Source organism: Ascaphus truei, chromosome 16 (assembly GCF_040206685.1).
Source record: "Ascaphus truei isolate aAscTru1 chromosome 16, aAscTru1.hap1, whole genome shotgun sequence".
Lineage (NCBI taxonomy): Eukaryota > Metazoa > Chordata > Amphibia > Anura > Ascaphidae > Ascaphus > Ascaphus truei.
The window spans coordinates 13062020-13087173 of NC_134498.1; the positions used below are offsets into that span (position 1 = coordinate 13062020).

Below are 25154 nucleotides of genomic sequence, written 5' to 3' on the forward strand. Positions count from 1 at the left end.
CACCACAAATCTCGCTGTTGGACATTCAGTTGTTGTAATTTGAGAAGGAAGTCAGACGTGTCCTTCAGATGACTTCCTGCCGTCTCATTACAATCGGGTACAAATAAGCAGCTAGGAAGATGGACAACGGCTCGCTGAAGGCTGGACTTTACACGATTGGTCTTCTCGGGGGATGCTGTAATATTCTTGTGTACATTGGGTACAGGACACAGGTGTTTGAGGGTTCTTCACTACCAAAAAAAATCCTTAGCACCTGTAGTTTCAAACGCTGCCTTTCCACATTCAATAACTAACTTTTGGAACTCCTTAGTGGGAGCCTTAATCAACTCTCTGTAATGATCCACATTATTTCATTGTGTTAAAGCCAACTCAATATATAAATCCTGATCCATAATTACAAGGGGCCCCTCCCTTGTCAGCTGGTTTAATTATAATTGATGTATCCTGTCCCAAATCTCTTAACTTCTCTCTGCCAGATTATTTCTAATTCCAAATATATCCCAATTCATCTGTTCTACCTCTGCTGTAGAAAATTTAATGTAGTTACCAAAAAAAGTTGTTTTGTTAGGGGATAAACTAACTTTTATTTAAACACTAGCTTTTGTGCCCGGCTTCGCCTGGGGAATGTAATATTTAATACATCTCCCCCCCCCCCCCCTGCTGCCGGCACATCTCACCCCCCCCCCTCCCTGCTGGTATATCTCCCCCCGCTAGTTGGCACATCTCCCCCCCGCTAACTGACACATCTCCCCCCCGCTAACTGACACATCTCCACCCCCCTGCAAGCACATCTCACCCTCACATTACACACAGAGCCCCGATCCAGGCAAGGACACGCCCCCTCTCTTAGTAGCCAAGCCCCCCCACTCCTGCTCTAACATTAGCCGAGGGAAACTTAGAATGTCCATAATTTGGGAGGTGAGTCACATTGGAACCTCAAAATAGTTGCGTTGACTTACAAATCCGCCGCAGAATGTCCAGTCCAAGTTTCGTTGTGCTACGTGGTGCCGTTTGTGAGATATCGATGCTTCGGACATACAAACAAACGGAAAACGTAATCCAACTTAGAATTATAGTATAGATTTAGAAAGGCCAATTTGTGGAACGATTTCCTGGCCAGTTTCTGATGTATCCACTGCCTCTGGATCACAATACATTTGCTCACCTTGTTCTAATGTGGGAAAAACGCCTTTAATCTGCTCTGCCGGAAATCAAAATACCTACCCAGCATTTGTCGGTACATACCCCCTAGACAAAATATTTATAACGATGGAATAAAGTGTTTTTTGGTTTTCTGGTTTGAGCGCTTGGTATTAATGTTCTTTGTTGCATTTCATATTTGCTCCTGGTTTTATTCTTCTCTGTCTGCCTCTTCCTTTAAATAGCAACGTGGGCTAACTGGGTTCCCCCCTCAGCTGATAATTCATCATCCGTTTCTGAACAGGTCCCAGTGGAGGGGACAGTCTCTCTTGGTTTGAACCGGAATGATGGTGTATTCTTCTCCTTCCATGTATACACCTGGGTATATAAATAATCACGGGTCCCATTTCCTTCCCATGTGTCTGTATGAGGGTGTCTTGTCCCCTGGCAATGTTTGGAAATCCTCCTTTGTACACGGCTTCTCATTTGCTTCTACATGCAGATATTTCTTCCCTGGGTTTAATGGTTCCCCCTGTAGTTTTTCTACAGTTAATGTCATTAAATAAAGTCTGCATTTCTTGAACATTCCCTCCCAATCTTTAATAAAATTCTCATTATTGTGGCACAAAACGGGTCTTAAATGAATGCGGAGACCTCTTGGAATTCTCCGAGCCCTCCGATATTTCACTAACGTGTCACTATGAAGTCATTTATATTCGTTTTAGTTAAAAACTAATCTGTATGTATGTCTTTATTTATATAGCGCCATTAATGTACATAGCGCTTATTTGATAAGGTTAGATTTGTCATCAAGATTGAATGTTTTCTGGAAAGTATCCAATAATCTGTCTATATTGATGTGAGAATAAGCGAGTGTGTCTGCCATACCGTTGCATAATGCAGGGCTGGCGAACGTCAGTCCTGAAGGGCCACCAACAGGTCAGATTTTTAGGATATCCCTGCTTCAGCACATGTGGCTCTTCAGGGGCTTTGACTGAGATTGAGCCCCCTGTGCTGTAGCAGAAAAATCCTGAAAACCTGATCTGTTGGTGGCCCTTGAGGACTGGAGTTGGCCTCCCCAGCATAAAGCATTAATTTCCCCGAAAGACACAATTAGTGCTGCTTAGTGTTGGAGCGAAAACAACTGTGATATAGGGTACTAGGCGTACGCCAACCTACCCGTGGAATATGTCTCACGGGAAAATTGCAATCTTACATAAATACATTCTTAAAGGACATTTGCAATGAAAACCATGTCAAAGAATCCCCTTCCAATGAATACATTGCGTGCACTGACTGATCCGTGTGGTTGATTTGAAGTGCTGGTTGTTTAAAGTATGTGCAGTTAGATCCAGAAGCAGTTTGAACAAGGAAGCGTTTAAACAAGGTATAGTTTATTGAAGTACAGTTTACGGTTAGTACTTATAAACTTCATAGTTGCTAGAATGAGCAGGATTGAAAATGCCACTCAATGCACATCTTGCCACATGTATGTGCACTTGGAGCAGCTTTTCCAAGGAGCATACCGCTGTGAGAAGTGTGAGCAGGTGGTCTCTTTAGAATCAGAGATTGCTGATCTGAAGAGGCAACTTGCAATATTGAGGGACATTGGCAATCTTGGAAGGGGTTTAGAGCTCACTGAGCAGGCCCTTGCTTTGACTAGTGGTGCAGATGGTGGCGCTGTTAGTGAGGAGCAGGTAGGTAGCTTGGTTGCTGTTAGTGAGGAGCAGGTAGGTAGCTGGGTGACAGTTAGATGGGGAAGCAGGGGCAATAGGGAGAGGCAGGTCGTTTCTGAGCCGACACATCCCAATAGATTTGCCATGTTGAATGAAGAACGTGAAACCCAGTGATTTAGAGTGGCGCTTTAACACAGTGCAAGTGATCTAAAAAAATATAAGAGTGGTGAAACTGAAAAAACTCTCAACCTTCCAGGGAATATACACTGATTCCCTCGCAAAACGTATGGATCCAGGGGGGGGGGAAGGGAGCAGGATCGTCAGGAACACCCAGAAAAAAACATATATGTTTTTTTCTGGGTGTTCCTGACGATCCTGCTCCCTTCCCCCCCCTGGATCCATATGTTGAGTGAAGATACTGGGAATGTTGGGGCAGAAATGGCAAGGCTGGGGGAGACTAATTCCTCTAGCAGCCAGGGGAATAGTTCCTCCAGCACAGTGGGGACTCAGGATGCTCAGATGCAAAGAAAGATTGTGGTGGTAGGGGACTCCATTATTAGGAAGGTAGATAGGGCAATCTGTTGCTGGGACCGCATGAACCGAACAGTTTGTTGTCTCCCGGGTGCTCGGGTTCAGCACATTGCGGATCGGGTAGACAGATTGTTGGGGGGGGGCTGGGATTGACCCGGCGGTCTTGGTACATGTTGGCACCAATGACAAAGTTAGAGAAAGATGGAGGGTCCTAAAAAATGATTACAGGGATCTAGGCCAAAAGCTTAAGGCAAGGACCTCCAAGGTAGTATTTTCTGAAATACTACCAGTGCCATGCGCTACCGCAGGGAGACAGTCAGAGATCAGAGAGGTTACTGCATGGCTAAGAAAGTGGTGTAGGAAGGAGGGGTTTGGGTTTTTAGAGCACTGGGACTCCTTTTCTGAGAGGTGCCATCTATATTCTAGGGACGGATTGCACCTCAATGAAGAGGGATCTTCTGTGCTAGGGGGGAGAATGCTAAAAAGATGGGAAGAGATTTTAAACAAGGATGGAGGGGGGAGGGGAATGAAACAGATAATGAACTAAATGGAATAGAGGCGGATACAAGGTGGTATGGAGGTAGAATGGGGGCAAGTGCAAGTTTGACAAGCAGTGAGACACCCATAGTAAATACAGATAATACTAGAAAACTTCTAAAGTCTAAACCAAGTGGGCTCAGAAAGGAAGGAGCAGATAGGATAATAGTACAGGCTGAAAAAAATCTTAAATGCATGCTTGCTAATGCAAGAAGCCTGACAGATAAAATGGGGGAGCTTGAATTAATAGCTGCAAGGGAGCAGTATGATATCATAGGCATTACTGAAACATGGTGGGATGAAACTCATGACTGGACAGTTAATTTAGAGGGTTATTCCCTTTTTCGGAAGGATCGAACAAATAGAAGGGGAGGTGGAGTATGTTTATATGTTAAACCGGATCTAAAACCTATTATAAGGGATGATGTCTATGAAGGGAATGATGAAAATGTAGAGACTTTGTGGATAGAAATTAGCAGTGGAGGTAAAAGTATAAAGAAAATGTTTGTGGGAATATGCTATAAACCACCAAATATCTGTGAGATTGAGGAAGCTAAAATACTTTTGCAAATGGAGAAGGCATCAAAACTGGGTCATGTTTGCATAATGGGGGATTTTAATTATCCAGACATAGACTGGGGCAATGAGATTAGCGATACAACAAAAGGAAACAGGTTTTTGGGGGTGCTTAAAGACAATTATATGACCCAAATTATTGAGGAACCAGCCAGGAGAGGGGCAATACCGGATTTGGTCATATCAAACAATGTAGAAGTAATAACAAATATTCAAGCCCTGGAACATTTGGGTAACAGTGATCATAACATGGTCTCATTTGAAATAAATTATCAAAAAATAGATTTCTTGGATTCAACAAAGACCTTAAACTTAAGAAAGGCAGATTTTAATAAACTGAGGTCTAATCTAGTAGTAATACAATGGGATTATGTTTTTGCAGGGAAAAATGTAGAAGATAAATGGGCAGTCTTTAAAACATTGTTAGAAAAGCACACTTATCAGTGTATACCTTTGGGTAATAAGTATAAAAGAAATGACTCAAAACCAGTGTGGCTAAATAAACAGGTAGGGGAGGAAATGGACAAGAAGAGGAAGGCGTTTAGATTCTTTAAATTAGAAGGGACGGAGACATCGTATCAGAATTATAAGGAATGTAACAAAAATTGCAAAAGGGCAATCAAATGATCAAAAATGGATAATGAAAAAAGGATTGCAATAGAAAGTAAGGTCAACCCTAAAAAGTTCTTTATGTACCTTAATAACAAAAAAATGAGAAGAAAATATAGGACCCTTTCAGTGTGAGATGGGTAGGCAGATTATTGGAGATAAGGAGAAAGCAGAGGTATTAAACAAATTATTTGCCTCTGTGTTTACCAGGGAAGAATCAAGTTCAATAGTAGCGCCACAGGAGGAAGCCACAACCTCCATATTAATGAACAATTGGTTAACTGAGGAAGAAGTTCATAAGCGACTTGAAAAAATGAAAGTAAATAAGGCACCTGGCCCCGATGGCATACATCCAAGAGTTCTCAAGGAGCTAAGCTCAGTAATAGCCAAACCATTATATTTAATATGCAAGGAGTCCATTTCCACAGGCTCAGTACCACAAGATTGGCGTAAAGCAGATGTGGTGCCTATATTTTAAAAGGGAGCTAGATCACAACCAGGAAATTACAGACCTGTAAGCCTGACTTCAATTGTAGGGGAACTACTTGAAGGTTTAATACGGGGTAATATTCAGGAATACCTAATGGAAAACAAAATTATTAGTAATAGTTAGCATGGATTTATGAAGGATAGATCATGCCAAACTAACCTTATTTATTTCTTTGAGGAGGTAAGTAGAAATTTAGACCAGGGTTATGCAGTTGATGTGGTCTACTTAGATTTTGCAATGGCTTTTTACACTGGCGACACACTTTATTCGAGCTCGGCTAGTCCCACGAATTCGGGTATACCCGGGTGTATTGAGGTTTGTGACTGTTTTCTGCCCGAGTGCATTGAGGTATTTTCCAGGCAGGGATTGAAGCATTTTATTCCCGCTGGCTGCAATACTGCACAGTATATATATATATATACTGCATTATCATTCATGAATTTATGCCATCTGGTAGACACGCGAAGCATTGCAGCCTATTAAATCCTAATCATTATCATTTAACAGATCAGCCGCCCGTCAGCCAGGCATGAACCCAGGCTGGGAAGGCAAACGCAACGGGGCTTGTAAGAGGTGAGGAGCGGCGCATTCCAGGTATCTGCCAGGTACATACTGGGTATTTGCTCGAATAAAGTGTGTCGGTGCAGTATACGGTTTCACACGAGGTTGGTGTACAAAATAAAGAAAATTGGACTTTAATAATATATGCACCTGGATTAAAAACTGGGTAAAGGCCAGACAACAGAGGGTTGTCATAAATGGAACTTTTTCAGGTTGGGCTAAAGTCGTGAGTGGAGAACCTCCGGGATTGGTACTGGGACCCCTACTTTTTAACGTGTTTATTAATGACCTTGAGGTTGGGATCGAGAGCAAAGTCTCCATCTTTGCTCATGATACTAAATTGTGTAAGGTAATAGAATCAGAGCAGGATGTAATTTCTCTTCAGAAGGACTTGGAGAGACTGGAAACGTGGGCAGGTAAATGGCAGATGAGGTTTAATACAGATAAATGTAAGGTTATGCATTTGGGATGCAAGAATAAAAATGCGACTTACAAATTAAATGGAGATATATTGGGGGATTCCTTGATGGAGAAGGATTTAGGAGTGCTTGTAGACAGCAGGCTTAGCAATAGTGCCCAATGTCATGCAGTAGCTGCAAAGGCAAACAAGATCTTATCTTGCATCAAACGGGCAATGGATGGAAGGGAAGTAAAAATAATTATGCCCCTTTACAAAGCATTAGTAAGACTACACCTTGAATATGGAGTACAATTTTGGGCACCAATCCTAAGAAAAGACATTATGGAACTAGAGAGAGTGCAGAGAAGAGCCACCAAATTAATAAAGGGGATGGACATTCTAACTTATGAGGAGAGGCTAGCTAAATTAGATTTATTTACATTAGAAAAGAGGCGTCTAAGAGGGGATATGATAATTATATACAAATATATTCGGGGACAATACAAGGAGCTTTCAAAAGAACTATTCATCCCACGGGTAGTACAAAGGACCCTGGGCCATCCGTTAAGGTTGCAGGAAAGGAAATTTCACCAGCAACAAAGGAAAGGGTTCTTTACAGTAAGGGCAGTTAAAATGTGGAATTCATTACCCATGGAGACTGTGATGGCAGATACAATAGATTTGTTCAAAAAAAGGTTGGACATCTTTTTAGATGGAAAAGGTATACAGGGATATACCAAATAAGTATACATGGGAAGGATGTTGATCCAGGGATTAATCCGATTGCTAATTCTTGGAGTCAGGAAGGAATTAATTTTTCCCCTTAATGGGGTTTTTTGTTTGCCTTCCTCTGGATCAATAAGTAAGTATAGATATAGGATAAAAAGTATCTGTTGTCTAAATTTAGCATAGGTTGAACTTGATGGACCTACGTCTTTTTTCAACCTCATCTACTATGTAACTATGTAACTATGTAATACATGCGGTCAAACACAATAAAAGATGGGAAGACCTCAACGCTCAATGACATTTTAGGCAGAAACAATTAGGAGGACATTAGTTTGAAAATATGCCGAATTGTATTAAAAATTATTTTTTTTAAAAAGACGCAATTATTTCAGATTACAGTAAATCGGTAGTGGATTTGCGCCCGGGGGAAACGCCGACGGAAGGAGCGGTTATGGGGGATCGCTGCAAGTCTGTCCCTGGTCTGAATGCAGAAATGGTTTGTGATTATGACTTTTTCCTAGTATTCATTTGTCCATTCTAAGTCTGCGGTTAGGGCTGCATGTTCTCCGCCTCAGGCCGGCTTGTGCACATAAGTCTTGGTTAAGGGAGTACAGAGACGGACATATTAAATGTTCGCTGTTACATGTGGAACTGTAAATGTTTGACGTGTGCTGATCCAGGGGCGCAAACTTCTTTTGCTGCGCCCCCTCTGCCTGTGCTGGTCTGGTGGTGCACCCCCCCCCCCCCTTACCTCGCGCAGCGTCAAATGACGCAACCGGGTTGTGTGACGTCACATATCGTGGCAACCATGACGCCGCGTTGCCATGGTCTCACACGTCCTGGGGCCGACTGAACCTCAGTAAGTAGAGGTTGCAGAGGCCTCGCACTGTCCCCCGGCATTTAATTTAAATGCCTTGGGGGAGAGCGGGGGACCTCTTCAACCGCCTGTGCCCACCCAGAAAAATCTCCCGCCCCCCAGTTTGCGCACCGCTGTGCTAATCGGTAATGGCAATATCCACTGGGATCATTAACCTCTGTTACTCGATCACGGTGCAAATGACCCCTTTATTGCAGGGGGGCTTAACTCCCGTCGTCCAGACCATCCCCAACAGGTCAGGTTTTAAGGATATCTCAGCTTCAGCACAGGTGGGTCAATTAGTGGCTCCATCAAAGACTGAGTCAGTGATTGAGCCACATGTGCCAAAGCAGGGATTGATTGAGCCACCTGTGCTGAAGCAGAGATATCCTTTAAACCTGACCTGTTAGGGGAGGTCTTGAGCACTGGAGTTGACAACCACTGCTTTATTGGATGACTGAAGCTGCCAGAAAAGATGCCATATATTTTAAAGGGGGGAAATGCAAGTCAATCCCCCCAGAGCAGGGAGCCTGCAGTTGTAGGACTACGGCCGTCCTGTCGGTTCTGAACACTGTTCCTTTTATTTTAGGAAGAAGAAGATGAAGATATTGATAACTTAGTGCAGATTCATCGCTTGACCACGGCTAGAAGCAGCTTGCGCAGTGGCAGTTCCACGGTGCGTCCTTTTCATTGGCCGGCAACATCTGTTTTTAAGGATCAGTTATCTGCTTTCTCTTGTATTTACTGCCTATCACTTCCACGTGCGGTGCCCGTACTTAACTGTACATTTAGTTCATCCAGAGACCCTTTGTACTCGTTCGCATCGGGCAAAACGTCAAAGGATAGATCACATGTACGGATTTAGACCTCCGAAATGTTGATGTTGAAATACATTTTGCAGTTAATGAATTGACAACATATAATTGGTGGTACCCAGTATTCATATCAAACTGGGGTGTCGAGGTCACATTATAGTGCAATCACAGACAAATAAAGTTATTGTACAATTTGCATTGACGCATACAGGTACTCTCATACAGTACCTACCTAAATCCACCCATCCATACACTGGTAGATTGCAGTGTGACTGATAGATACATTCACTGATAGGCACAGAACACATGGACTCGCACTGTAGCTATATTCACAAACAGCTCGTCTCCTGAGTCTAACATTTTGTGGGTCTCGTGGTCATTCTTAGCCAGCATGGAATGATGGGTCCACTACAGATTTCCCCTGGTGCCCCGTTAGCCAGTCCATGCATACCCAGTACTGTGTTACTGTGACCACCATCACTCCTGCTGGTCCCTGAGCTTGTGTTTCCCTTTTATAGATTAGTAGAGAGTTTCACATCTGTCTTGAATAAATAATAATAAAAACGTTGTATGCTTTTCAACATTGAAGGTGACCGGAGACGCCAAAATATTGTCTAAAAACTGTATTTGCTTATGGAGACTGGTGTGCCCTCTCTACTGGTTTGCCTTGGATATGTGCGGATGGAGCACCCAACGGGAGTATCTTTACTGTACGATGTGCATTTCAACTCCTACGTTTCTTTCCCCTTCAGAGCACACTGGGGAGCATGATGAGCATTTACAGTGAGGCTGGGGATTTTGGCAACGTGATTGTAACCGGAGAGATCATGTTTTCCCTGAAATACGATGAAAAGGTGCAGATTCTGAACATCCATGTGAAAGAATGTCGGAACTTGGCTTATGGGGATGATCTGAAGAGGCGATCCAATCCGTGAGTGACGCGCATTCTGTAGTTTGAGTTGTATAGGACACATGTCCCATGTCCTGACTCTGTTATGCATGACTTGTATTGGGGCTGGTAAACCTTATATTCATGATCATAAAGAGCAATAAGGGCAAAATCTTGGTGAAACCACCTTTCCCCGTCACACACCTTCAGAACGTTGCTCACATAGATGCGCCCTCGCAGCATTTGTTGCCGATTTCTTTTCTTTTTTGGATGGGGGGGGGGGGGGCAAGTTTCAATAAGAAGAGCAGAATTAGAAGTCCCAGCATCCCTTGCTGCTCAGTTATGGGATCCAAACTTCCAGGAACCAGCATAAAATATTACAGCAATGCGTTTAAATTAATGTTAAACCTTTTTAATAGACCAACAAGTCTTTCGTAGATGAAATGATGGAGTACAGAGCTTTTACAACCTCCCAGGCTTCTTCCTATCTTTTAGTTACAGTAATGTACACACACGAGAGCACATTATAAGACACTGACACAGTCTTGTGTTTCCCGCAGATACGTCAAGGCTTACCTTCTGCCGGACAAGTCCCGCCAAGGAAAACGCAAAACCACAATTAAACGCAACTCAACAAACCCTTTGTACAATGAAGACCTGAAGGTAAATAGACGAGCAAAGAAGAACCTTTTATATCTTTCCTATAACAATATGTGGAGTGAAAAATATTAATGTGTATGAATAATGTATATAGTATGTATTCTGTCTAAAAAGGATCGAGGGTCAGCAGTCACATGAACTTAGAAGTAGTGTTTTGTAGGATCATGGTTTTGGTCCAAACCCTCCTAAGATGTTCGATCTTGGTTTCACTTTCTTACACTTACTGTGTTTTTTTCTTTTAGTATGGGATCCCAGAATCGATGCTGCTTATGAGAACCCTGCAGCTATCGGTCTGGCATCATGATCGCTTTGGGAGAAACACGTTTCTGGGGGAGGTGAATCTTCCTTTGGACTCCTGGAACTTTGACAGCTTGACAGATGAGTGTCTTCCCCTGCATGGAAAGGTAATCCACCAACCACCGGAGGTCTCAGATATTGAACTGCAGACATTTGTAGAGGGTTGTTAGGGTATATATGACCTACCTTCCCTTAACCATGGTTATGGATGGCTGGAGATATGATCCATGCTATTGGCCCTTGCAGTGTCCCGTGGTAGGGTTTACTGTGATATATATATATATATATATATATATATATATATATATATATATATATATATATTGTGACAGAAACCAGGGGATGGTAATAAATTCCGTATATAGGGCTCCCAGGATACTAGACAGTTTCTATCCTGTTTGGCCTGGGAGTGCAGCCTTATAATACATACACTCCATCCCACAGTTTGGCAAGCGCTGGAACTGAGGGATGAGAGATCCAGACCAGAGTTTGTCTGCTGCCTGATTTCTGTCACCTGTCATGCTAATTAGGAATCAGGTATGAAAGACTGATTTCCTGTTTGCTCTGGTCTCCCCACAAGAGCCAGGAGGCTGGAAGGCTGCTGAACTACAGAGGGGAGAAGCCTCTTCCCCAAACAGGTTCAATCTTTCTGTTCATTTGTGTAAGACTGCAAAAGTACCGTGTTTTGATGTTGGAAGTGGAAAAGCCACTTCCAACCCTGAGTCAGGGATATCTAAGTTAAGTTATCGCTCAGGTGAGCAGCTTTTATTTTGATCTGTTTTCTGTTGTATGCACTGTGGCAGTCTCAGTGCCTGGGACTGAATAAACCAGGCATAGCCTGTTTAAAGGAACAGTACGTGACGCCTCATATTTTAACCTACCCTAAAAGACCGTGTTCTAAACAGTCCCGGACAAACGACGGAGCCCCGGAGTAAGCCGTTTGTCACATATGGTGGAGAATGCGGGCAGAGCACTAGGGGGTCTGCGGGTTGAAGAACTTTGAAAAAAAAAAAAAAAAGTTTTTTTCATCCTCTGCAAACAAGATGGAAGACGTGGTGGGTGCGCTGGTACGCAATGTCGCTGCCCAGAAAGACGCGAATGAAACCCAGCAACAGCTGTTAATAGCCCAGCAAGAAACTAATGCAAACCAGCAGCAGACGAATGCAGCCCAGCAACAGCTGCTAATAGCCCAGCAAGAGATTAATGCCAACCAGCAACAGGCGAATGCCAACCAGCAACAGGCGAATGCAAACCAGCAACAGACGAATGAAGCCCTGCAAAACGCGAATGCAAACCAGCAAGAGACAAACCGCTTGCTGAGAGAGGAGCAACAGCGGTTCGCTCAGGGCTTACAGCAGGAACTCGAGATCCTGAGGGGGACTATCAGTAACCTTCCACTGGCAGCGGCAGCCCCAGTTCCGAAAATGACCAGGGCAAGCCACTACCTTCAGAAGATGGGACCCTCGGATGATGTGGAAGCCTATCTTCTCACGTTTGAACGCACGGCACAGAGAGAGGGATGGCCAGAAGCTGAGTGGGCTGGTCTAATCGCACCCTTCCTAAGCGGCGAACCCCAGAAGGCTTACTTTGATCTAGAGCCAGCCGAAGCTAACGTCTATGCAAAATTGAAGTTCGAGATCCTCGCCCGCCTCGGCGTAACCACGGCTGTTCGCGCCCAAAGGTTTCACGCATGGTCCTTCACGATGGATAAAGCCACCCGAAGCCAGATGTATGACCTCATCCACCTCGCCCGGAAGTGGCTACAACCCGAGATCAACTCAGCCAGCCACATCGTGGAACGGTTGGTCATGGACCAGTTCTTGAGGAAACTTCCCTCTGCCTTACGCCGTTGGGTAAGTCGGAGTGACCCCCACAATGCGGATGAGCTTGTGGCCCTCGTAGAAAGGTACAATGCAGCAGAAGAGCACCCGCAACCCACAGTCGTGGAGCAAACCCACTACCCGAGGTTCCAGGACTCTTCCAGAGACGGTAAAAGGGTACCGGGGTTAAGGGGCGCTGAAGAGCGGCGACCACCTTCACGCAGCACCAGCAACAGTGGTTCGCACACTAAGGGCAATAGCCAACATGGGGAGCCGGGAAAAGGCTCTAAGTGGGACACAGACTATGTACCTAAATGTGTAAATTGTCATGAGAGGGGCCACACAGCAAAAATCTGCCCACTAAATGATGAGCCCATGCAATGCAACAGCGTGGAACCTTATTCGCTGTTGTCCCAATGTATGGGCCCTAGCCCAGAGGACCCCTTGAATAACCATCTGTGGGCATTTGTAAAGGTTAATGGTAAGAGGGTTCGGGCACTTCTTGACTCTGGGAGCATGGTCACACTAGTGTCCGAATACCTCTTGCCCATTAAGAAGAAACAGGGAAACAGTTCACAAAGAGTGGCAATTTGTTGTATACATGGGGATAATCATGAATATTCCACTGTTGATGTTTTTTTTGAAACAGAGTTTGGTTCTTTAGATTTCAAGGTGGGTATTGTACCCAAACTGGCACATGATGTGTTAATAGGGACCGACTTTCCCCATTTTCTAAAAATGTGGTCCCCCGCTCAGAATAGCGCCCAGAGTTCAATAGCGGACCATAACGAAGTATTAGAAGAAACAAATCCTTTCCCTTTTTCAGAAATGGAGGTTGACGAGGGCCCAAATAAGAAGGGGGAAAAGGAGGAGTGCTGTAAAATTCCCTTCCCCATCACTACTTTGGTAGGGAATACCCCAAATCAAGATGTTGAGCAGACACTTACCACCCCAGAACCGGATAAGACCCTCGCTGACCTAGAGGTCAGTCCTGGGAGTTTTAAGAAGGCCCAGTGGGAGGACCCCACATTAGCGGTAGCAAGGGGAAATATACGGGACCAGAATAGTACTCCTGGCCAACCAGATAGGTCACTTGCTTACCCCTACTTCGAGGTAGAGAACGACCTAGTATATCGGGTTGATAAAAGGAAATCAGTTACAACTAAACAATTGTTGGTACCACGGACATTCCGTAACGTAGTATTACACCTCGCACATAGTCATCCATTGGGGGGACACCTAGGGGTGGAAAAGACAAAAGAAAAGGTTCTCCGAAGCTTCTATTGGCCTGGGGTTCTGGCAGAAATTACGAATTATTGTTCCTCATGCCCAGAATGTCAGATCACCGCCCCGTTCAAGGCGTACCGCAGCCCATTGGTACCCCTTCCCATAATAGAGGTACCATTTGACCGGATTGCTATGGATCTAGTAGGACCCCTAATAAAGTCTGCTAGGGGACATCAGCATATATTGGTAATATTAGATTATGCCACCCGATATCCGGAGGCAGTTCCCCTACGTAGCACCTCAGCTAAAAACATAGCAAAAGAGTTAGTAGTTCTGTTTTCCCGGGTCGGGATTCCTAAAGAGATTCTATCTGACCAGGGAACACCATTTATGTCCCAAGTAACGAAAGAGCTATGTAAACTCCTAAAAATCAAGCATCTCAGAACCTCAGTCTATCATCCACAAACAGATGGTTTAGTGGAAAGGTTCAATAAAACCTTAAAGAGCATGTTACGGCGGGCGGTTGATAAAGATGCGAAAAACTGGGATTGTTTGTTACCGTACCTGTTATTTGCCATTAGGGAAGTTCCCCAATCATCCACAGGCTTCTCCCCGTTTGAACTATTGTATGGCCGACACCCAAGGGGCTTACTGGATATAGCCAAAGAGACTTGGGAACACGAGGTTACCCCTTACAGAAGTGTAATAGAGCATGTTGCCCAGATGCAGGACCGCATTGCTGCAGTCCTACCCATAGTGAGGGAACACATGGAGAAAGCTCAAGAAGCACAGAGGAATACATATAATAAGGGTGCTAGGGTCAGAATTTTTTCTCCAGGTGATAGGGTACTAGTTCTGGTTCCCACCGTGGAGAGTAAATTCCTTGCTAAATGGCATGGGAAATATGAGGTCTTGGAAATAGTGGGAGAAGTAAATTATAAGGTAAGACAGCCAGGTAGGAGGAAACCTGAGCAAATTTACCATATAAACCTACTCAAGCCCTGGAAAGATAGAGAAGTCTTGTTAACCCTAGTACCCCCAGGTCCGTCAGAGAATCAAGAAACTGACCCAGAGGTTAGCATAGCTGAAACCCTGTCTGTTCATCAGAAACGAGAGGTTCAGAATTTAGTGAAAAGAAACAAAGAAATCTTCTCTATACGGCCAGGTAGAACTAGCGTAATTGAACATGACCTAGTCTCTGAACCGGGGGTCCGAGTTAACCTTAAACCGTACCGAATCCCAGAGGCCAAAAGAAAGGCTATAAGTTTAGAGGTTAAAAAAATGCTAAAACTAGGTGTAATTGAGGAATCCCAAAGAGGGTGGAACAGCCCTATAGTCTTAGTCCCAAAGCCAGATGGTACAACAAGGTTTTGTAATGACTACCGGAAACTAAACGCGGTGTCAAAATTTGATACTTATCCTATGCCCAGGGTAGATGAACTTGTAGAGAGACTGGGCAAAGCCCGATATCTCACAACCCTAGACCTAACAAAAGGGTACTGGCAGGTTCCCCTCACAGAAAGGGCAAAAGAAAAGACAGCCTTCTCAACCCCAGACGGCCTCTTTCAGTATAAAGTGTTGCCTTTTGGCTTACATGGAGCTCCCGCCACATTCCAAAGAATGATGGATAAAATTTTAAAACCACATGCTCGGTATGCTGCCGCCTACCTGGATGATGTGGTAATCCATAGTGAAGATTGGCAATCCCACCTTCCAAAGGTCCAAGCTGTGCTTGACGCAGTCCGGTCTGCTGGACTAACTGCTAACCCCGCTAAATGCACTATTGGTCTGGAGGAGGCCAAGTATCTGGGATATTCTATTGGCAGAGGTTTACTCAAACCCCAAACACTCAAAGTGGAGGCGATACAAAATTGGCCAAGGCCAGTTACAAAAAAACAAGTAAGGACCTTTTTGGGGTTAATTGGGTACTATAGAAGGTTTATTCCCAATTTTGCAACTAAGGCAACCCCACTAACTGACCTCACAAAAGCAAGAGGACCGCTAATGGTAAAGTGGTCCCCCGAAACCGAACAGGCCTTTAGAAGCCTGAAAGAAGCTCTCTGTGCCCAACCAGTGTTGGTCACACCTGACTTCTCCAAAGAGTTCGTAGTCCAAACCGACGCATCTGAGGTAGGGCTGGGGGCGGTACTCTGCCAGGAGTCTCAAGGTGAGGAGCACCACATCCTTTATTTAAGTAGGAAACTAAATCCCCAGGAGAAAAATTACTCCATAGTAGAGAAAGAGTGTCTCGCAATAAAGTGGGCTGTAGAGACGCTCAAATACTACCTGTTGGGGAGAAAATTCCGGTTGGTCACAGATCATGCACCCCTTACCTGGATGTGTCAAAACAGGGAAAAGAATGCTAGAGTGACCAGGTGGTTCCTAAGCCTACAACCCTTTAAATTTTCTGTGGAACACAGGTCAGGGCACAAACATGGCAATGCTGATGGGTTGTCAAGGATGCACTCCCTAATATCCATGGTCGCTCATCCCTCGAGGTCTGAGCTGGGGGGGAGGATATGTGACAGAAACCAGGGGATGGTAATAAATTCCGTATATAGGGCTCCCAGGATACTAGACAGTTTCTATCCTGTTTGGCCTGGGAGTGCAGCCTTATAATACATACACTCCATCCCACAGTTTGGCAAGCGCTGGAACTGAGGGATGAGAGATCCAGACCAGAGTTTGTCTGCTGCCTGATTTCTGTCACCTGTCATGCTAATTAGGAATCAGGTATGAAAGACTGATTTCCTGTTTGCTCTGGTCTCCCCACAAGAGCCAGGAGGCTGGAAGGCTGCTGAACTACAGAGGGGAGAAGCCTCTTCCCCAAACAGGTTCAATCTTTCTGTTCATTTGTGTAAGACTGCAAAAGTACCGTGTTTTGATGTTGGAAGTGGAAAAGCCACTTCCAACCCTGAGTCAGGGATATCTAAGTTAAGTTATCGCTCAGGTGAGCAGCTTTTGTTTTGATCTGTTTTCTGTTGTATGCACTGTGGCAGTCTCAGTGCCTGGGACTGAATAAACCAGGCATAGCCTGTTTAAAGGAACAGTACGTGACGCCTCATATTTTAACCTACCCTAAAAGACCGTGTTCTAAACAGTCCCGGACAAACGACGGAGCCCCGGAGTAAGCCGTTTGTCACAATATATATATATATATATATATATATACAAATACAACTGTATGCTCATCTGCATGTCTGCAACCCTGCCTTTCCCCAGCATACAGCACTTCCACTGCAGCAAGGGATTCTGGGAAATGACATGCAAATGAGCACACAGTGTCACTTTTTGCCTCAAAAAACATTTTTAACATGGTTCCCTATATATATATATATATATATATATATATATATATATATATATATATATATATATATATATATATATATATATATATATATATATATATATATATATATATATATATATATATATTGTGTAGAACGTTTTGGAGAATAGAAAGAGAAGCACAAATTTGTATTTTATCCTAAATAATGTAGCAGTTGGAATCTAGCCATTCCTCTGGGAACCTGCGCATGGTGATTATTAGAACAGCAGTCTAAATATTACACTAATATTGATGGAACTCTGGACAATAAGAGGATTGATTTATTAGACGCTTGTTTTTGAAGTGAAACTTCTTTTGTGGCATTTGCACCTCAAAAAAATCTGATAGGGAAAAATACTCAAAATGAGAACGGAAGTAATAACAGAAGTGACGCCATTTGTAGTTTGTTAGCTGCATGCTGGGAGTTGTAGTTCGGGTGTGGATGTCAGAAGGAAGTGAAGGCCCAGGGACTACAAGTCCCATCAACACCTGCTATAGGTGACAGGCACTTACTTAAATCTGTGTAAGGTGTCCAGTTTTTAGAAGACACACACACACACACACACACACACACACACACACACACACACACACACACACACACACACACACACACACACACACATATATATTCTGTGTGCGTGTGTGTGTTCACTTTACATAAACATCCCCCACAAAAATGGGATTTCCGCCTACAGATACTTTCTGGGACCACAGGAGGCACTCACCGAGACAGTGACTAAATGCATAGAATTTATTCTGACCCATAATTACTTCACATTTGGAAATGACACATACCTCCAGATAACCGGGACCACTATGGGCACTCGGATGGTGCCACAGTATGCCAATCTGTTCTGCGCAAAAGTGGAAAGTGACTTTCTTTCCACCTATCACTTGAAACCCCTTACATATCTTTGGTACATTGATGACATCGTCCTGATTTGGACCTCTGGTGAACAGGACCTCATATAGTTCCATGAGAACTTCAATACAATCCACCCGACCATCAACCTCAAACTCACCCATTCCCCGAACGAAGTATATTTCTTAGACACCACCATTACTATAAAGAACAACCAACTACAGACTTCTGTATACCGCAAACCTACAGACAGACAGCTATTTGAGAGGCAACAGCTTCCACCCGACACACGCTAAGCATGCAACCATCTACAGTCAAGCCATATGATACAACCGGATATGCTCCGACACAGCAGACGATCGGATTTCATAAACCGTGGATATAACCACAGAATTGTAGACCAACAAATCCAGAAAGCCACCAGAATACCAAGAAGTGATCTCCTTTAATACAGACAGAGACAAGCGACAGGGTACCTTTTGGTGGTTACTTATAATCCACACCTAGAAGCCCTATGCAAGATCGCCAGGGAACTACAACCCATTCTCCAGGAATATACAAGACTGCAACAGGTCTTCCCTGAAACACCCTTAGTATCATACAGATAACCTCATAATCTTAAGAAAATGATGGTGAGGAGTAAAGTATTCAACAGTACAACTGAATGCGGAACAAGACCATGCCAGGACGTGAGATGCAAAACCTGCGCAATGTTCCACACAGCGGGCACAATACAAATACCACACAGTAATCTGGAGTACAAAATCAGAGGAAGGTTCACCTGTTCCTCCAGCAATGTCGTGTACCTCATAATGTGCATGAAATGCCCACGGGGCTGCTACTACATAGGTGAGAGGGGACAGGGGCTAAACAAGAGAATGAATCTGCATCGCCACAGCATCACACGCGGAACGAGGCAGTCCTGTCAGCGAACATTTCTCTGACTTTGACCATAAGATGAACGATCTGAAGGTGGCCTTACTCAAAGGTAATCTTAGAACACCAATCGAGAGACTGTTGCATGAATGCAAATTTATGCAACTGTTCAGGACATTTAGTGGTGGCCTAAACCGAGACCGCAGCTTCATGAGTCACTACTGACACAAGAACTCTCTTCCCATGAGTGCTAAAGGCCATGTCTATACATACTGCGCTATATGAATGAACACACAGCTGTCTCTTGCACATACATATACACAATGTAATTCCATCCCTATATACCAATAGGGACCACACACTGTAGTACATCTACACACACTTGTAGTAATGCTACACCCTCTTACATTTCTACACCTACCCACACCATTGGTATACACTCCTACTTCAAACACACTTTTTGTAAAGCGCTGTATGCATTATAAATTTTATATTTATACACACACACACACTCTTACATCACTAACATTCAGTGACCGTTTAACACCTTGGATCATAAATCGCATACTGCACAGGGGGAGGGATAGGCTCCAGTAGCAGATACATTACAAGTGGCACTGTTTTTAAGTAATACCCTTTCGTGCTTTATTCAATGTAACATCGCGTATGTATGTATGTATGTGTAGCCAGGTCTCCCCAGCACTTCAGCACCCCCCTCACCCTGCAGCCGATCGCGGGGGCCGCCACGTCCAATGGCGGCTCCGTCCGGCGATGGCAGGGGAGAGGGCGGTCAGGTCCCGGCTCGGGGGTTGCCGGGGACGCATGCGGCCGGTTGCCAAGGCCGCACGTGCGTCTCAAGGCTCCTGGCGCACCCGGAGGCGGGCGGTAAGGGCGCCGCCATTGCCCCTTAGTTCGCGCATGCTCAGTAGTCGCGCATGCGCAGGGCGAGCCCCAGAGACAGGGCAAAGTTGCGCAAGAGCAGGGAAAGCCGAGGGGAGTTTGAGGCAGCCCAGGATAGCTTACGCGGGCGCAGGAGAGGTAGGGAAAAGAACGCGAAGCACTAGCCTACCAGGGAAGGCTCTGAGCTGGGACTACAGGTCCCATGAGCCTCTGTATGCCCCACGTGATGCCAGGGAGCCAATAGGGCTTAAGCTGTCCCTGCAAAGTAGGTACATTTGGCGGGCTTGGAGCACGTTGGGTGTTAGTCAGAGACCGAAGCAGCCCAGGGAAGGAGGTAGGGTACAGGAGTCCAGGACTCACTGTACTAGGCCAGCACCCCCAGGGTCTGAGGTAGCTGAGTATCCTCTGCGAGAGAGTGTTGCCAGGGACTGCTCTAGAGAGAGGGACCCTGTCACTCAGGTTAGTCCGTTGGAGCAGGGGAGCTGTGAGGGAAGGAAGGGCGCGGGGAGCGAGTGCAGCTCCTGCGGCCCTATAGGTACCCACACCCCAGGTAGGCCCCAACCCCCCACTAGGGTAGTGGGTAATTGCTGAGGGAGGCCCAAGATAGGGACGCTGCCCTTAGTTTAGAGTGCTGCCTTGTCAGAGTCACGGCGGTCAGTGCTGTGAGGTCTGACAGGCAGGCACCTTGTTGCGCAGCACGTTGGCTGCCAACATCCAGTGGGTCACAGCTTGTTGCTGCAGGCGCTGGGATTAGTGAGGCTTAGGGGACTTGGAGAGTTAGGGGAGTGGGACAGGTCATTAACCCCTGTAGGCCCCTAGGAGTTTCCCCAAAGTCACTACAGGTTGCTGTGCTATAGGGACGGCCTATAGTATAGTGCTTGCCACTTAGATAGGGACACAGCGGCTGCTGCTGTTCCTGCGAAGCGGTCCGGACCCACGTTGGGGTCCGCAGAGACTACTCCAGAGTGGGACCGCCCTGACGGTCCACGTGCCAGGAGTTCGGTTGGAGGATCAGAAGGAGGCATCGCCCGACTGATCCTTTGTGAAGTATTGCTGACCCGAGCACCGGAGTGCTCGGCAGGTATCTACAATACATAAGTGCACCACCGGGCCCTTAGCTTAATTGTGACTGCGCAGTCACCCATTGACTCTCTGCAAGAGTGCGGGACATTGGGTGGGGTTCTTTGGACACTGGGTGGGATCACCTGGTGTTGGGGAAGCGTCCTGCGAGACGTCACGGTTAGTGTCTCCTCGTTAGAGGGACACAGGTTATTATCAATGTGAGGTGTCATATGCATGTTAGTAAAAGGTTATGGTTAATATACAGGCTGTCTATGTAATTATTGTGTTGTCCTGCGAGGAACCACTCCCCCTCTGGTGGGAGCCATCACAGGTGGAGGCGCTGCACCGAATGTAAGTGGTTGTCCATAGTATAATTGCCCCAGGTTCCCCGTGGCGGAAGCTCAGCCCTCCTGTGAGCCAACAGGTATAGCACCAAATACCGAGTAACACTATATGTTCCTGCACCCACACAGTATAATCTGCGATTGGGGGGGGGGAAACCCGTTACATATGTATACACACACACACACTAATCAGGATTAGTCATGTGAGGCTGTACTATTAACCCATTGGCGACCCATCCAACAACCCAAAAAAAGGGGGGCGAGGGGGTGCCAAGCACGCGCGTAAAAAAGTGTCCCTCCTAAAAAGTCTTTAATTCACTCCTGGTGATAAAAAAAACAAAATACAATTTCAGTGACAAAGCGCAAAGAAGTTTCACTTAGAATGTGCGTGCTCGGCACATACACCTTCTCTCTGTTTTTTTGGATTACACACACGCGTATATATTATTCCTATTGTGAATAGAGAAATATATTGTGTGACGGGATTGGGGAGCACACGAACAGTAACTAGTATAAACCAGACTGCGGGGCACTGCTATCGGGGTCCCTATAAGGCACTGTACAAAAATAACAAAGGGGTAGGCACACCATAAATATGCAAAAGTAAAATGTCTTGGCCCAACGTTTCTTTGAGTGTTTATTAACAGTTCTAGCGTGTCACTGAAATGTTTGTTATAGGGGTAGATGGATAATCCACTTTTGTGTATTTTTTATATATACATTTTTCTTGATTCTCATGTTCATATAACATTTTCATATTTTTTTTTTTTTTTTTTTTGTCCCAACATTATCTGTTTATAGATACACAGCAGGTGTTCCACTTTTCATATATTTTTAGTCCGATAAATCGCAGATCTTTTTTTACATGTATAGTCAAAAAATGTACAGTATTTACCTTTGGAAAGCCTGTGGTGTTGGAAGTTACATTGTTAGCCATTTCTATCAGCGTTTTATTTATATTTTCATTCAATCTTAAATCAGCAATCCTCCAAAATTACAAATTAAGTTTTAACGTAGGTTGATCATCTTGTGATTATGAGTTTAATGTAAATTATGTAATTGTTCCCAAATCTTCATTTTTTTTTTTTGGCTGAGTTTTACCTGATTTCACTGGGATCAGCTGTTACTATAACAGCATCTGTTATCCCAATGAGTGGGGGTGGCAGCGGCCGTTTTAACCTATCAGGGAGGGACATTTTTAGCCATTTAAAAGGTGAGGGATTGCTAAATACAGCAACTGGAGGACTTTGCTTTGGTAAAGTAAAGACACATATTTTTTTTTTTAATGATGAGAAAAGGGATTGCTGCTTTAACAGAAATGTTGATCTCTCTTAATTAGGCTAACAAAACGTCCTAACATTATTCCATGAGTGTTTAAGATCTCATCACTCTCGTGCATTGTTAGATTTCATAACACACACACACACTTGTACTATTAATTGTTATTAAATATAAGAAAGCATTATCATTTTTAGAACGCTAAACATGCTCTGCCCTTTCTTAGTAATGTCACAAAACACACAGGATTGTGCAGTAGTGATGTGATTTCATACCCAACCTGTGTTACAGTAACGATGTAAAAATAAAATCACTAGCAGTACAGTATGGTTCAGTTGTGGAGCTGGGAGACCCAAAGCAATGTGTCTACTAATCCCAATTTGTATTTTGTCTTGCAGGGCAATGCTGACGCAGGCAGCTACAAAGGGGAATTGGTTGTTTCTTTAAAATACATTCCAGCCCCTTCCAAGGCCTCTGGTGCAAGCGACAGGAGAAAAAGTGGGTTGACGCCATTACTTTAGCGTTAAGATGGAGTAATGAAGGCTGCTTTATCATTTATTTCTTACTACTGTGTTTTGGAGCCGTTGGCAAACGTTTTGTGGGTTGGGCATTTAGGATGACTGCAGGGCTGGGACCTGCCTTCTCCAGACTTCTGGACATTTTCTCTGTCTTTATCATGTTTAAGTGTGTAAGACTCTTGGCAGTAGGGTAATATCACACCTAGAAGTGTCATGGTAGTTTGTAGATGTATCTGTATACTGTATGTGAATGTATGTATATCTTGATTCATATAGCGCAGATCCATGTACCTGTACATAGCGTTTTACAGCAATTACACACGTGACCTAATGGGTATAAGCGCTTCATACAGAAGTAGAAATTACGAAAAGGAGTCCCTGCCCTGAAGAGCTTACAATCTAAATGTAACACAGTTTTTACCTTGTAACAGCTTTTCAAACATGATTTTGCCTGCTGTGAAAATTCTGTAGGGTAGCGTCCCTTCTCTAGACAGTATTCTGCTACCAATAAGGCCTAACTGTGCTGAAAAGGTCCATGCTGGAGTGTTGGGGTGCTCAACTCAAGTTCTCAAACCCCTCCAACAGATTAGGTTTTCAGATATCTCTGCTTCAGGACAGGTGGCTCTATCAGTCCCTGCTTCAGCACAGGTAGCTCAATCAGGGGCTCAGTCTTTGACTGAGTCTCTGATTGATTGAGCCACCTGTGCTAAAGCTGGGGTCTCCTGTAAACCTGACTAGTAGGGGCGGGGGGGCCTGAGTATGGGAGTTGACCACCCCTGATGTAGTGTATCATGATTAGTATCTGTATACAGGAGACTCTCGCTTGACCCTATTCTTGGAGAACATAGAACAAAGTAGAAAATCCGGGCAGCCCATTGAAATGCGCATTTCCGGTCCTGCTCTGTCATAGCTGGATTTCAAAATTATATCTGAACCTTCTGTATTGTTACAAGGTGTTGGTAACAGAAGGGGTCTTCTGTATCCCCTGCAACAGTATATCTTCAGATAGGGGGGGGGGGGGTTCTATGATGACATTATTCTTTTATTGAAGACCTGAATGTCCAATGCACAGGGTTTATGGGGGAGAAATAACCATCAGGTGTGAACAAGGATGGTTATATTTTTCCGTCAAATGCTCTGCATTTGACATCAGTGTCTCCAATACCAGTATAATATAGTTATAGACAATATAAATCTGTTACTTTTCCCTGAAGATTTTTGAAGTAGCCAAGGAAAGAGCCCATAACTGCAGGAGGGGAGAATTCCGCTATGTTTAACACAGGCAAAAATTCAGGACATTGCAAGACGGCTGTTGTATCTACTGCCATAAACCAATCATTTTTTCTAGTCCAATATCTGTGAATTGAGAAGGCTTTAGACGCTGGCATGACTATATACTATAAGTATTGCTTTATTGGTGGTGTGAGAACAAACTAAATGCAGCCCTTACACAAATGTGCATCCTAAGCTGTGTTGGGTTTACACTTTGTTCAATCTTCCTTGTCACGGGAGACCAGGACCTTTAACAAATTTTATACCGGGATAATTCACTAGGCAAAACATAGTAGTGGAATAAAATGAGGTTTATTTGGTGTAAACCTGCGTACACGGTGAAATACAAAGATACAGGAAAAATACACATTTACTGGGGGTCTGGGGTGAAATCTGTGCTAAAATAGCTGCAAGGCACCTGCTCGGAAGGCTTACCCTGACCGGGATATCCACCCGGGCTTCCTGGTCCTCTTTTTCGGCTAGAAGCTCTAGCCGCGACCGTTACATTCTAAAACGAGAACTTGGACCTCGCGTCTGACTTCGCCTCAGATAGGCAGGCTTTCTTAGCTCCAAAAATGAAGCCAGTTGCTCTGCTATTCGTAACAAAGCAACTTTGAAAAGCCACCTTTGCATCACCGACCCAAGTCACAGGATCTTCTGGTTCTCTGACTGGGGCTTCTCCTTACATACCTTCCACTGTTCTATGTTCAGCATGGAAGTAGGAGGAGCGACCAATCAGAGCATGGGATTTCCTCCCCGCCAGCCAATAGGAATAGGGGCTCATCCTTTGGCTGACGTCAGAGGGGGCATGCCAAGCCAGCTCGGGATGCCCTGTAGGGGGGACATAGGGATTGACCAATGGGAAACGTGCCAACATTCTGCCACGTCCCCCAGT

At 44.6% G+C, this 25154-nt stretch overlaps 1 protein-coding gene across 3 annotated transcripts in view; it reads left to right on the forward strand.

Moving 5' to 3' along the window:
* Positions 1-25154, forward strand: part of SYTL4 (synaptotagmin like 4) — an 89378-nt gene that overhangs the window by 58600 nt on the left and 5624 nt on the right. For all 3 annotated transcript variants that reach the window (XM_075572791.1, XM_075572794.1, XM_075572793.1), the window contains exons 9-14: positions 7642-7745; positions 8695-8781; positions 9673-9851; positions 10370-10472; positions 10712-10873; positions 22868-22967. In XM_075572791.1, coding sequence (XP_075428906.1) covers positions 7642-7745; positions 8695-8781; positions 9673-9851; positions 10370-10472; positions 10712-10873; positions 22868-22967 — 735 coding nt within the window. The remainder of the gene's footprint in view (positions 1-7641; positions 7746-8694; positions 8782-9672; positions 9852-10369; positions 10473-10711; positions 10874-22867; positions 22968-25154) is intronic.